Source organism: Lates calcarifer, linkage group LG12 (assembly GCF_001640805.2).
Source record: "Lates calcarifer isolate ASB-BC8 linkage group LG12, TLL_Latcal_v3, whole genome shotgun sequence".
Classification (NCBI taxonomy): domain Eukaryota; kingdom Metazoa; phylum Chordata; class Actinopteri; family Centropomidae; genus Lates; species Lates calcarifer.
The window spans coordinates 26316833-26330520 of NC_066844.1; the positions used below are offsets into that span (position 1 = coordinate 26316833).

Consider the following 13688-nt stretch of genomic DNA (forward strand, 5'->3'; position numbering starts at 1 on the left):
ATGCTTGTTTTTATTTCCACTGCAGCACCGCCGGGCGGGATACGTCTCTAATGATTGTTTATTACACTCTGGGCGGCGCTACGTTATTAAACGAGTGCACCACACCGCCGCCTCTTCTGATTGGTTCCGTGTAAAATCATATTGTGGCCAATCTTAAACCACCAAACCCATTCAGCGCAAGCTATTTTTTTTAATCCGCTTAAAGAGCCCGGAGGTTGTACCAGCATGGACTGTATCGAGCAACTTAATGCCAATGCATGACTGTTAATTTGCAAAAGTGCTCGGCGGAGCTCGTCTCTGTGCTCTCCGCTCTGTAAATGATGAGCACTTAACAGTATTTTTAATTCTTCCCAAGAGAGAAGGCGCAGAAAACTACCCAAGACGCAACTCCTACTCTCCCTGCATCTCACTCCCAAAACACAACTGAGCTGTCATCTCGTCGCTGCAAGGTGAGTGATGCTGTGTCCTCAAATACACAGAGGATTTCTGCTCATTTGACGAGTCAGAGAACTTATTTCCTGCAAAAAATACTATTCAGGACAATAGTTTGACAAGATGAAAGTGCTTCTGTGATGCTCTCTATTGGTATTTTAATCTCACGTAGTATTAGTGCATATTCATTTAGATTCATTAGATAAGCAGGGTGAAATACAGGGTACATTTCTTTAAGATAAATGCATTCAAAGTTAGATTATTTTATTACATATCTACAGGTCTAAAAAATCTCTTATCCTCACTCAGGCTAACATCTGATTCACAGTTACAACAAATGAAGATTATCACAACTATCTCATGACTTAAATGATATTTTTGCTTCAGGCAGTATGCATTTTAAAGCTGATTTAAACCTTTATTCAGTAAATAGAATTACAGTGCAGCACATCATAATGCTCCCATCTGCTGTGAAGTTTGTGCAAGAAAGTTGTGGCCAATGATGCAGTTCTTCCAGTTATATTTAACAACATTAGGTTCATAAATAGGTTGTACATCTCACAGTTACTGAAATAACAAGCCCACCTTTTCCAAAACAACATATTTTTCCACATTGTAGCGACAAACCACACGTAGCTTATTTTGTCACGACCGCTTAAACCCAGCTGGGGCACTGCAAGAAAGCCAGTAACGGCCAACTTTCAGACCCAACGTGCTACAACCATTTCCTGTGGAAGAACACTTTCCATCTATCAGAGTTTCCTGTTCAGCCCTGTACCCTCTCTGCCATGTAACACGCTGCTTCTCATATCTTTATTTCTTTTAATTGAACACCTCGTCATCACTACAATGGTGCATGACCTCATTATTCTTCATCACCACAAACATCACACTGATACGAGTCGCTACGCTCAGCACTTTACATATGACAGACCTCTCGACATGCGGAAATATTTGCATGCTTCTGCAAGCAAGTTAGCCCTTACATGCTTCAGAGAAAGCGCATGGATGGGTTAACCACAGGGTGTGATGGAAACAGTTTGACTGACGCATTGCATTTTTGCTTTTTCATAATCTGTTTTAAGTCCATGCAAAGCAGGAGATTTGCTCCCTTTTTCACCAGCCTGTGACGACACAGGCTCGAAAGATTATTCTCCAGTTGCAAGTTTGCTGATTAAAAGTGCCCTGTGCCATGTGCAGTATTAGCAGGAGGGTCACAAGTTTGCTGTTATTACTAGTGTGCTCTACACAGATTGCAGTTGTGGGATGCAGTTGGATGTCAAAGTGAGATTGAGAGACTGATGTGGTGTGTCACTAGTCTGATTACACTGCTGCTCTGGGATTTTTGAACAAGTCTGTGGTCTAACTCTTGTTTTTCTGAGCGTGAGATGTGTGTCCGGTTGCGTGCGGGTTGTCAGTTGTGCGAAAAATCTACAGCGGCAGATCACAAAGTGCCGTTAAAACCTCATCTCGCTTATTGTACTGTACAGACCAGGTGAAAGCTGCAGCACTGTGTAGCGTTTACTGACACACGATCCCTCAGAACAATCCTGAACTCCATGTGTGTGAGAGCTGTCTGTCAGTGAAATCTGGTCACACTTGTGCAGAGTTTCTCAACTTCTGCAGCCTGTGACCCCATTTCTGTGTCTCAAAAAGTTCTCATGACCCAGGGCTAGTCATGTGATTTATTTATTTATTTTTTTTAAACATGGTACACTTTCAAGAGCATGGGGTGACTCCAACAGACAGTATAGATATAATAGCATATTTAACATGTTTTAGCTGCTGTATAATGCATACACATACACACACTGAATTAAAACTAATGAGCCAAAGGTAAAGGTTTTTCATTACAAAAAGATTTATGCATCTGTGGTTTGAGGTGCTGATGATTTGTTTTATCACCCCCATGTGTGTGAATGAACTGAGATGATAGTGCAGTATATCCTGGGGTTCAGTTTGTTTATTACACAGGTCATGTAGGTGAAAGATGGAATGGAAACTCCTGTTAGAACAAACCAGATCTCCTGTTTACTCACTCTACTGTACTGTCTGTATGAAAGCAGCTTCCCATATAACAACAACAGTATAGCAGCTCCCCCTGCATTCACATCTGTGCTCTTTCTTAATCCAGTTTAATCCTGCATTTACTTTTAGTGTCTGTGCAGTGATTGGTGCTTTCACTAGGTACAGCAGTATAGACATCACCATCGAGATACATATTATCTGAAAATGACCACCTCTAATATCTGGGAATGCTGTTTCATACACTCCCACTTTAACAGGAAACTAAGTTTACATTAGAAATAAAACAATAAGTTGATTATTTTGATCAGTGATTAATCATTTTAGTAATTTTTCAAGTAAATGTAGCTTTCATTTTCTGAATTAGGAGGATTTACTGCTGCTCTTCATCATTTGTCATTATAAACATTTGTGTTTTTGAGTTTTGGTCGACTAAAAGAAGACATCACCCTAGACTCTAGCAAGGTTTGAGAGCTTTTTACTAGTTATTGACCTATCTTAGACTCAGCAGATTAATTAATAATGAAGATAATTGTTAGTTGCCGCCCTCAAAAATATAATCCAACACATTTAAGGAAAAATGGAAGGAAACTGACATTTTGGAAAACAAATTGAAGATAGTTTAATTAGCAGACCTGCGTTCACCCTGGGTAAACACGCCTCTAATGTTTGACACACCCTAAACTCGTATTGTTATTTGTCTGATGTTCCTTTATTGATCAAATAACCCCTTTAACCCTCTGTAGGCATCAAAGCTGCGTCTGCATGTGTGCCTCCTCTCTGTAGCGTTTGCCTTCGGAGGTTTAGCTGCTCCTCTTGTGCCCCAGCAGTATCGTGCTCACTTCAGCTGTGCAGGGCTGAAAGTGGGTCTTTGACTTGCCTGATAGCTTTTGACAGCTCACTCTCATCCCTGGTGGATCAATGGAGCTCAGCACTCTTCATTAGAAACATCAATGTACCGCACATTCCCACAGGCTCGGCAACAACCCGCCAGCCCAGTCAGAGAGTGAAAGGATTTTTTTTTAATCTCAAAAAGACAATTCTTGACTTCTGTGTGATATTTTATTTTCTTCTTTTGAAAGGCTATTGTAGGAATACGCTGAGAGGAGAATACCTTGTTTGTTCACCGTCCGTTGATACTGTTTATATGGGTATTAGCAACAATATGCCCAGACATCACCTTCCATGTGAATAAGACACGATTATCTTTTATTTTGGTTTATATCACATAGAATAATTTTAACACATTTTATTCTGTTTGATTTCTTCTGACAAAAATCAATGCCCTGCAAAATCCATATTTTGGAAGCCTTGGTCTTATATTCAATTTTAAAACAGTCTTTAGCAACAAAATAATTCACCGTGGTTGGACAACTCTACAGTGCTATGGTCTAGTTTTATTTCTTTTTGAGAAAGGCATGGAAGATGAAAATAATGAATCATTGATTACTTAGTGTCTGTAACAATCAATATTTGATTGACAAAAAATGATTGTCAAACCTTTTCAGTGAATCTTTTAAGCAATTATTCAAGAAAATGTCAAACAATAACCTGTCACAGACAAGCAGGTTTGCTGTTTTTCTCCTTTTGATATCACTGGAAATCGAATATCTCAGTGTTTTTGAACAAAGCAAGCAGTTTGAAGACATCACCTTTGGGCTCTGGGAAACTGTTTTGGTAATTTTTTCTTCAATTTTTTTTCTTAAAAATATGAATTATACCTCGATACTAACTTGAAAGTTAAACCATGAGGTGAGATAGACATTTTATGCTGTATTTCTCATACTTGAGAAAAGCTGCTTATTGAAACAAAAAGCTTTTCTCATGAGCTTATTTCTCTTACTAAAATAAGCTTATTATTCTTTAACTAAAAGTAAGCTGGCTGCATGTTTTTCTCCTTCCGTTTTTTTTTTTTTCCTATTAAATGCATAAGCTAATTAAAAATGTGACGCTTGAATGAATTCTTTCAAGCGTTTAAAATGCCCCCTGAGTAAAACTGCACTACTTTCCCTAACTGGCAGACACTGGTCTGCCTGGTTGTTGTTTATATTCAAATAAGAGGAATGAGAAGTTGAATATTATACGACGAGCTCTCTGAAGAAGTTTGCTACATGTCGATGCAGGCTGCAGGGTTCATTGTAAACACAAGTATTGCGTCAGCAAACACTTGAAATGATGGCATCACACATATAAAATGTTGTTACATGCAACAAGAAACAAATATCACACACATACTGGAGACACTGGAGCTGGTAGTTGGTCGCAGAGGTTGTTGTCATGATGATAGTAGCAAGAATGAGCCAATGGCTGTTTTACTGTCATCATCTGCTTTTTGATTGGCTCGCTGACAATTTACACAGCTAATCACTGAGAGATTTCAGCCCACCTGTTTTCTCTCTCACACACACACACACACACACACACACACATATATATACGACTTGCATTCATGCACACGTTCACACAGGCAGCCAGCCGTCACACAGGGAAACGTAGTGTGTGTTTCAGTGTCTCTCTCTGGTCTAATCATCAATAATGCATGGCTTTGGAAGGATGAAAGGCTGTTTTGGCTTGAGGCATGTGTCTCATATGGAGAGAGAGACATCAGCGCTGGTAGTTATAACTGTACATTCACAGACAAAGTGAGTGTTCCTTCACATGGCTGTCCTCAGTGAAACTGCTCGTCAGGCTGAGGGTGGACTGATTCCAGGCTAAAGGTGTAAACTGCTCATTTAAAACAGGGTCTTGTGTGTTGTGCATATTTTGAATCCCTCAGAGAAAAAGATGTTATTTCGGGCTGTATAGGAAAATTTGATTTGACTTTGGTGCAGCCGCTTTCACATTAAATTTGTTGACTACCAGCTGCTAAATTAAATGTTAAAGGTCCTCAAATGTCGAAGTTAAAGGTTTCATTGCTGGATCTTTTGATCTATTTCAGGTGTAGTTCAGTTAAACTTTTGTAACACACTGTTTGCTTTAGCATTGATTTTAGGAAAATTTCACAGCTCAGTCTGAAATATATGGCTGTGTTACAGCTCCTTTTACTCATAATGTATGATTGTATGATGTGATGCAATACTTCATCCCATGCAGCCTCACTTGACTACGAGCTGGGACTCAAACAGCCGGTTGAACACACAGACTAGGATGCTTGTTTGCACACAGAGACCATGCACATGCAGCATGACTCATGTCACAGTGAAGAGCTTGGATATGAGCAGTTGTTTGGCTCACTTGTTTTTGTGGTGCCTAAAGTCACTGAACAGTTTGCATCACGTGGAGAAACTTGTTCTCTTCTCTCATTTTCCTGTGAACCCTTTGGTAATAGACATACATATGTAAATACGGTACAGTCTACGTGTGTGTTTGCTATGTGTATACGGATGTGGGAGTGCACGCAAAAACCCTTTGAAGTTCCTCATTCACTCTATACTCCTCTTCCCCATGTCTCATCTCTCTTTGAAGACCATGTAGCTATGATTATTAAAGCCGCCCTCTTTCGACTTCAAACATATGGAATGAATATGGATATGATATGACACCAAACTTTGCACCAGCACCCTCCGCTCCGCTCTCGTCCTGCTGTGTGGTGGAGTTCGATAGGCCCAGCGATCTTAAACTCTCTCTGTGGGAGCCAAGCTGGTCATTCAGTGGCTTGTCGAGGAATTGAGGCATTATTTCCACCTGATGCACAGCTATTTGGAGAAGTGATGGAGCTACAGGGGAACATTGCAGCCTCGTCCCATGTTTGCCGTATTTTTCTTTTCCTCAGATGCTCTCAAAGCATTATAAACTGCTGTATCCCCCAGCCATATAACTTATTACATGGTCATTTGCATTCTTTCTCTCAGCCTCAGGCTACTTTCAAAGGTGTCATGATAACATTATCTCCAGGTGTTTTGCATGCATATCTCTGACCATAAACTACATACTGTGTATAATTTACAGTACTGCATATACTTCCCTTCAGATCTCAGCTCGTCTGTGAAGAGCCTGCACCCGTGGTTCCATCTGATGATAACACTACTTTGGTTATTAATAATGGCTGTGCAGAGTCTGACACGAGAAGACTGTTTCACACTGAGGAGGATTCGTACCGTTGTGGCAAGAGCTAGTAAAACTAAAAAATGATGCAAAAATGCAAAACCAAAATTAAAGTATTTAATCCAATGGTGGTTAAAGCACTGATAGTATAGCATCACATTCTCTCCATCTGGTATGTGAACCTCAGTCAGGTCTTCCCTTACAATGAAGTTCGACACCAAAAGAATCCAAAGATGATTTGGATGAACGTCCTCTGCTTCTCTGCTAACACCCATGTGGCAGATCTCTGATGTCCAGTTTCACTGTTAACCAGCCATCTCTGTATGGATCAATAGCTCAATCAATCAGCTGGACTGCTGGTTGTTTTTGTTTGGTCAGCACACAGAACCCCCCTCCCCCTTTCTCTTTCTCTTTCTCTGCATGTTCTTCTTCCTCAAGTGCAAATATGGTTTATTTGCTTGAATGGGTAAGAGCCAGCTGACGCTCTCTGTCTCTGTCACTCCCTCTGTTTTCATCTATCAAGTAAAATACTGGCTAAATGGGGGAAGGTGGGGTCAGCGGGGGTTCAGTGAGTAGAGGCAAGATCATTTGGTGCATAGGATTAACTGTGTGTTTATGTATGTGTGAGTCTGTCCATGAAAGAGAGAGAGAGACTGTGTGTAATTCTCTGCAGGAGGGAGCTACTGGCTTCTGTCCATTTTAGAGGTTTTCTGCCCCACCTGTTTCATAACCCCTCTGTGTTTGCTCTCTGATCTTTGCCAGACAGGACAGGAGTGCCTCTTCCATTTGGGCTTGATGTTAGTTGTTTAAATACATGTCAGTGGTTTCTTATCTTGATGTGTGTGCGTGTGTGTGTTTAAGGCTTGTCACATGCATGGATCTGACTGTAGTTTGAGACGGTGACCTTGTTGACATAGACACGCTCCCTCACTTCAGGACCATGGTGAGTTGCTCGTCTTCTCTCTCTCTCTGTGTCTCTCTCGCATGCATGCACAAATTGTATCCTCTCCGTTCCTTCGGCTCGGTCTGACTTGCGTGCACACACAGTCTGAGTCGGAGTGAAAGCACTCAAGCAGAGGCAGACAGGCAAATCACACGTTGTGCTCGCTCGAGTTTCTCTTCCCTGTCTGTCTTAAAGTTCACGCTCTCATTTTTCCATTTCTGTTTTCCAGCATCATTTTTCACCATTTTTCCATTTATGCCTCGAGCCCTGTGCCCTCAGCCCCTGGCACAAACTATCAGCAGCCGTGACAGGGTGCCTGTGTCCGTCTCTGACACCATATGGGCCTCTCTCTGTGTGTTTGGGTGTATGACGATAGTGCCCTCTCCACTGCCATCTGACCTGCAAATGCAAACACGGCCTGGCCTCTTTATGTGCTCTAGATCATTATTTCTCATCAGTAATCATTCCCATTTTCTCTGTTGATGAATGCAGGGTTTTTCATTTGCAGTATTCTTATCAGGGATTTACTGAATCTGGCCAAGCATTTGTTTTAGGTTCAAATGGCCGTTTTGGTTGCTGGTGTAAATCAGATACAAGTCAGTTGTCATATCTAACTGTTTCTGTCTCCCCCTGGAAATCAGTCTCATCTGTTGCCCTTTGGGAACGTCATTAAAGTGTCCTAATGATGAATAATACAACCAGGGACTTTAACCCTGTTGTAACAGCCTAATTTGCACATGATATGATAAAGCCTCCTGTGTTTCTGTAGGAATTTGTGCTGATACCCAGTCACTGAATCTGCCTTACAAATGTTCAGTTAGATACACACAGCAGATGTGTCATTATTTCAGCCTGCAGTTCTTTTTTTTTCTGCCTGCTTCTTAGTAGCCATTTGTTTTGAGCAGAGAAGAAAGAGACAGGAAAAGATGAACAGGTGTGCAGCAGTATCAGAAGAGTTCTTCCTGTCTGTGCAGGGAGAAGAGCTCATGAGAGAAATCACGGACAGGTCTTTAAACCCAGGGTATGTTGTAATTCTTCCCTGCCAGTCTAATAGTAAATTACTGAAGCCATGCAGCAGGACTGTTCAGGCAAAAAAACAAAACTACTACTCTCTGCTTCAGCTTGTAGGAATGAGTGCTACTCACAGGGCTGTGCTGTAGCGATAAAGGCTGGTCAGGCAACTCATCATCACTTGTTTTAAGTGCTGGTGCATGCAGCAAAATAAACTGTACTGACTGTGAGCTGTTACAGGCTGTAACTAAACTACTATAGCTGCCTTATGTCAGAATAACAAACAGCAAGATAAAGAGGATATGACCCAAACTGTGGTTCAATCCTTGATACGTCTGCTGTTTCCTGTTTGCTTTGCCTGCCTTTTACCTATGACTTTAACCTCTGTCCCTCTTGAGATGAACTGCAGTTGTTAGAGGTTTCTGAGCGCTTAAATCATGATGATTTTACTACCATGTCAGCTTATTACTAGAAAACATTTTTCTATATTATTCATTCTTTATTTTTCAGTTTTCTAAGAATAAATTCCCAGTGCCATTTATTTTAGATTAGATAAGATCAAATGACACTTAATTGTTCTGAAATGTGTCTTGCGTCACAAGCATTCTCTTTTTCACATGAACAGGAAAAAAGAGGTGTGAATAAAATAAAGTACCTATAATACAGATACAGATAGCTGCTGAATATTCACTTTCATTCTTACATACACTGATAAACATCTCACAGCAGCAGCCAGCTTTAAATGAAGCTCTCAAACATAGATATAATCAGTCCTAACTGTCACTTCATTTCAGGTCACAAGAGCACAAACAGCGTGTGGAGCAACAGTCGAGATGTTGCTCATTAAAAAACTCAGCCGTGGATCAAGTTAAAACTTCTTGATATTTATTTAAAAGTGCTGCACACTTGCACAGATGTTTTAATCATACGTGAAGAGACCAGTGTGGAGTGCAGTATGACTGTGCAGGGCCTTAAACATTTTTCAAAGATATAAGAGCAAGCATCAGTCTATTCTTCAGTTTCACTTGTCAATTAGGAAAACAACTTTCATGTGTCATATAGTGGTCTTAAAGCCAGACTGTGTAGCTGCTGCAGGACATAGCACGTTCAGCTGCATACAAATGAAAAGTGGAATTTATTAAAAATGAAACTCAACCTTGCTGGATTCAGTACACTCCAAGGTTTTACGGCTACAGTCTCGGTCTGGTGTGAGCAGTAGCTTACGGTGGATAGTGTTACCAAATGTTTGCAAACACTGTGAGTGCACCTGTGTGCCTTGCAGTGATCTTCCTGCCAGTGTTAGCCAGCCAGGCAAGCAGGCAGTCCTCCTGCCCATATGCTGGTACAGAGGGGTTTTACTGTAATTCTCCATAGCTGCAGGGGTCACAGATTCATTCCTGTGCTTTAATAACAGTGGGATTATCAAGGTTCAGCCAGCTAACCCTGCCCTCCCTTCCATTGCCTTCACATGGCTCACAGCCTCATCCAGCTTCATCCATTCCTCTGCTGCTCAGGCTCCCTGTTGTCTTATTTTCTTGTCTAGTTCTGCCTGTATGCTCTTTTGCACTGTTTGGTTTGTCCCTGACATTCAGACTCGTCTTCTGCCTCCTGCCTTGTCTATCTACAGCGTCCCTTCCTCCGTAATGACGTGCATTTTATATTAATTCTCTGGGATCTCTCTCGTTTGCTGCTTCTCCTCTTATCACCCAGACTGAGATGGGTTGGGCCTGAGTGTGACTGAAGCACTGTTGCTAGGTGCCTTGGGATGTTCCCCTCTCTGTGCAATGCGAGTGTGTGTGTGTGTGGGGGTGGTTGGGTGCACGTACTGTGTGAGGCTGTATTGCTATGTGTCTGGCAGAAAGTTAGATGCTCTCTTATGTAAGCGGGTCTTGGCTGGGTTGAGCAGGGGTTTAGCTCGGGGATGCTGGCTCAGGTGGAGAGACGGAGACAGATGCTATTTTGGGTTTACTGCACTCTTTACATCCTCCGAACGCATGAGTTATTTACTCACACGTGTCTCCTAGTTCTACCAGGATGAAAGGACAATAGAGAAATGGTGTGCTACAGTGGTGTGCAAATATCTGCGGTGATATATCATCCTTAACCACGTCTGTCAGGAATACTAAAATCAGACGTGTTAATTGCAGGTGAAAATGTTGATTTCATTCATTTACAGACATTGGTAGTAGCAGTCAGTTACCTCTATCTGTGCTGAAATGATTACTTATTTGATTAGTCAGTTGGCAGAAAATGAAACACCAACTACTTTGACAACTGATTACTCAGTCATAAATGTTATACAATATATATTCCCTCCTGTTTCTACTCTTTGTGCTAAGCTAAGCTAACTAGCTGCCAGGTAAAGCTCTATATGTAACAGACAGATTTGAGAATGTATTTATTTGGTCGTCATTCCCAAAATGTCAGATTATTCTTTTAATTGTTTTTTGTTATAATGTCAGAACATAGTAAAAAATGCCCATCAGAGTTTTGTAAAGCTTAAGGTGATGTCTTCAAATGTCTTATAGATGTTACAGATAGTCTTCAATTATATGAACAGATGAAGAAAAAAATGAAAAAGCAAAAGAGACATTTTATGAAGAAAAAGATGCAGAGAAAAAATTGTAATGTTGTAGTACAGGTCAGTGATTTCCCCCAGATTAACCCAGACTTTCATTTTTAGCTCTAAAAGGATTCATGTTCTCTTCCTTTGAACCTGAACAGAGCCAGGTGACATTTTTTCATTGTTCTCTGACAGCTTCATTAATCTCCCTCTCTCTCTGTATCTCTGTGTCCATTTTTCCTCTCTCTGTTCTTGTTTCAGAGCATGGCACTGGCCTGGCTCCAGTCTCACCTGTCCTGCTCTCACCTGATCAGTATCTCCAGTATCACACATCAGCGCTCTCCAAGTAAAGCCTGCTGAACAGGACTGCACAGTGAGCCATGCTGTCTGGTACTTGGCGGCGCTCTGTGGGGCATCAGCAGCATGCTGCAGCACCTGTGGTGGCCACCAGGGGGATGACGGTGTGTGGAGTCCCCAGCGGTACAGTGGTCCTCGAGGCCCAGTATGACTACAACTACCGCGGTGCCGATGGACGTCAGGTCTGCATAAGGGAGGGAGAGCGGTTTATTCTCCTGAAGAAGACCAACGCTGACTGGTGGCAGGTGAGAAAACAGATTGTCTTCTCTCTTGTGCCGGTGGAACCAAAAATATTCATCTGCAACGTTCTGTTGGTCTCTGTTTAGATTAAAGGATAAGGCTGGTAATATTCTGTGTTTGTGTATTGTCAACAAATCCCATCTCTTAATATTTCGCATTGCAGAAATTCTGTAAATCCAAAATCACCATGAAAATATTTAGAGATAAAAGTCAGCTCAGCATAAACAGCATGGCAAAATGTAACTGAATAATTTCTATCACGTCATGGTCCACATCATCAGACTACCTCAGAAATACAGTAGAAGTGGTGACACTAGCCCACTGACTCTTGTGAGGAAAAAATATTGACCTTGTCTCTCAAAAGAGAAGTTGTGGCTTTTACTTCTGTTGGACTCACAGGAACTGTTGTGTTCGACATTTCCGCACTGGCTTCAGCCCTCAGCTGCGCTGGCTGCCGCTTGGTTGAACTAAGTGGATTTATATTGGAGCAAAATTGCAAAAGCATTTGGAAATTTGATTTGTTCTTGGACAGGTGCGGAGGATTGGGGCAGCCAGTAAAACAAAGCCTTTGTATGTACCTGCTACGTATGTGACGGAGGTGCCCATTGCACCCATGCCCTCGCCGCAGCGCCTGGTGATGTCTGCCTCGCTGAACTCCAACCTCAGGATACTGCCAAGGGTGGCGCTCACTCCCAGCCCGACAGAGACTCCCTGTAATGAGCAGCATCAAGGTAACGTGTGAGAGGAAGACAGGAGCTTTGAGAAAACATATGGTATGGCTTTTTCAGTTGCATTGACTGTTTAATTCTGTATTATAAGAGTGTAAAAAATGACAGATTTGTGTACTGATGTCTCTCTTGAGTATAGAAGCAAAATAATAATGACATGTTTTTAAATCATCTTCCCACAGTCAACAAACCCTTCTACCGCTCCATGGAAAACCTCAACTCCAACAGTGCCTTCCAGGGGCTGGGCAACAACACCAGCACAGGTGGAAGACGCTTCCCCACACTGTCCCTCTCTGGATTCCCCATTACTCCCAACTCCTCCACCTCCCCATCAGGCCACCTCATGGTCCCTGGATCCCTCACAGCCTCCACGGCCCAGAAGGCACCACCACCGAACCCCAGGGTGGTCCCCATGATCACGCGGAGCCAGAGCTCCAGCAACCTGTCTGAAAACACGCTGGAGAACCCGTACGACGAGGTGGGCGGCGGCCTCGGCACCCTCATCAACCACAGGATCCCGAAGAAGTCTTGCAGCCAGTGGGATGTGGTGGGGGCCTCTGGCAAGAAGAACCATCTGCAGGTGAGGAGAGCTAACACAGAAGTTAAATCTAGTATCTGGTATTTGTCAACCTGTTTTTGTCCATAGTGCGTTCCTGAAATCAAATGTTGTTTTTACTCTTGGTTGATTTTTGCTGGTTTACGAGGTTTTTAAGAAGCTCTAAGAGGTTTGCAAGAGAGTTTTGACGTGGTCTGTTTCCAAAATCTGTAAATTGGCTGATGAAATGTTCCAATGACCAATAATCATCATGGACAAAGATATGACAAGAACACCCAGGCTGACAGTTACCACAGTTTCACTTCAATGAAGCCAAAGTAGGGCATGTTTACACTGGTTGTTTTTGAGTGACGCTTTGGCCCAGTGAAGATCAATGCCTTTCACAATTGGATGACACAAAGTAATGGACAGTGGTGGTGAGACGAAAGATCTGCATGCTGCACTGATAGATGACAGTAAATCTAACATAATAAGGCAACGTCTCAGTCTAACAGAATCCATTTGATAGTCATGGTCCACTCACACGTTAATGTCAGGTTTACCAAAATTAGACATGCAAAGAAGTGGTCATTTACTGTGGTAAAGTTAGTAGTATTTTATTCTCAGTGTTGCGTCCTGTTCTCTTGGTCTCCACAAAGTACGCTAAGTTTAATTTCATGTTTTTGTACAGAACATATTAAACTAGCAGCGTCTACAAGAAAGGGTCAAAGCACCTACACAGACTAATCCAACACTTATATAAAATACATAAAACTTTCCACTGATCTGCTCACAAAATGCTGTCATCAA

The 13688-nt window shown here is 41.9% G+C and overlaps 1 protein-coding gene across 10 annotated transcripts in view; it reads left to right on the forward strand.

Annotated features, from left to right (window-relative positions):
* Nucleotides 1–13688, forward strand: part of arhgap9 (Rho GTPase activating protein 9) — a 40838-nt gene that overhangs the window by 2892 nt on the left and 24258 nt on the right. For 5 of the 10 annotated variants that reach the window (XM_051074279.1, XM_018678917.2, XM_051074280.1 and 2 more), the window contains exons 1-4: nucleotides 187–449; nucleotides 11280–11620; nucleotides 12148–12346; nucleotides 12526–12923. In XM_051074279.1, coding sequence (XP_050930236.1) covers nucleotides 11399–11620; nucleotides 12148–12346; nucleotides 12526–12923 — 819 coding nt within the window. In that variant the 5' untranslated portion in view covers nucleotides 187–449; nucleotides 11280–11398. Of the gene's footprint in view, nucleotides 1–186; nucleotides 450–7362; nucleotides 7445–11279; nucleotides 11621–12147; nucleotides 12389–12525; nucleotides 12924–13688 lie in introns of those variants that run through there. The other 5 variants (XM_018678915.2, XM_018678911.2, XM_018678918.2 and 2 more) reach the window with 5 other exon arrangements.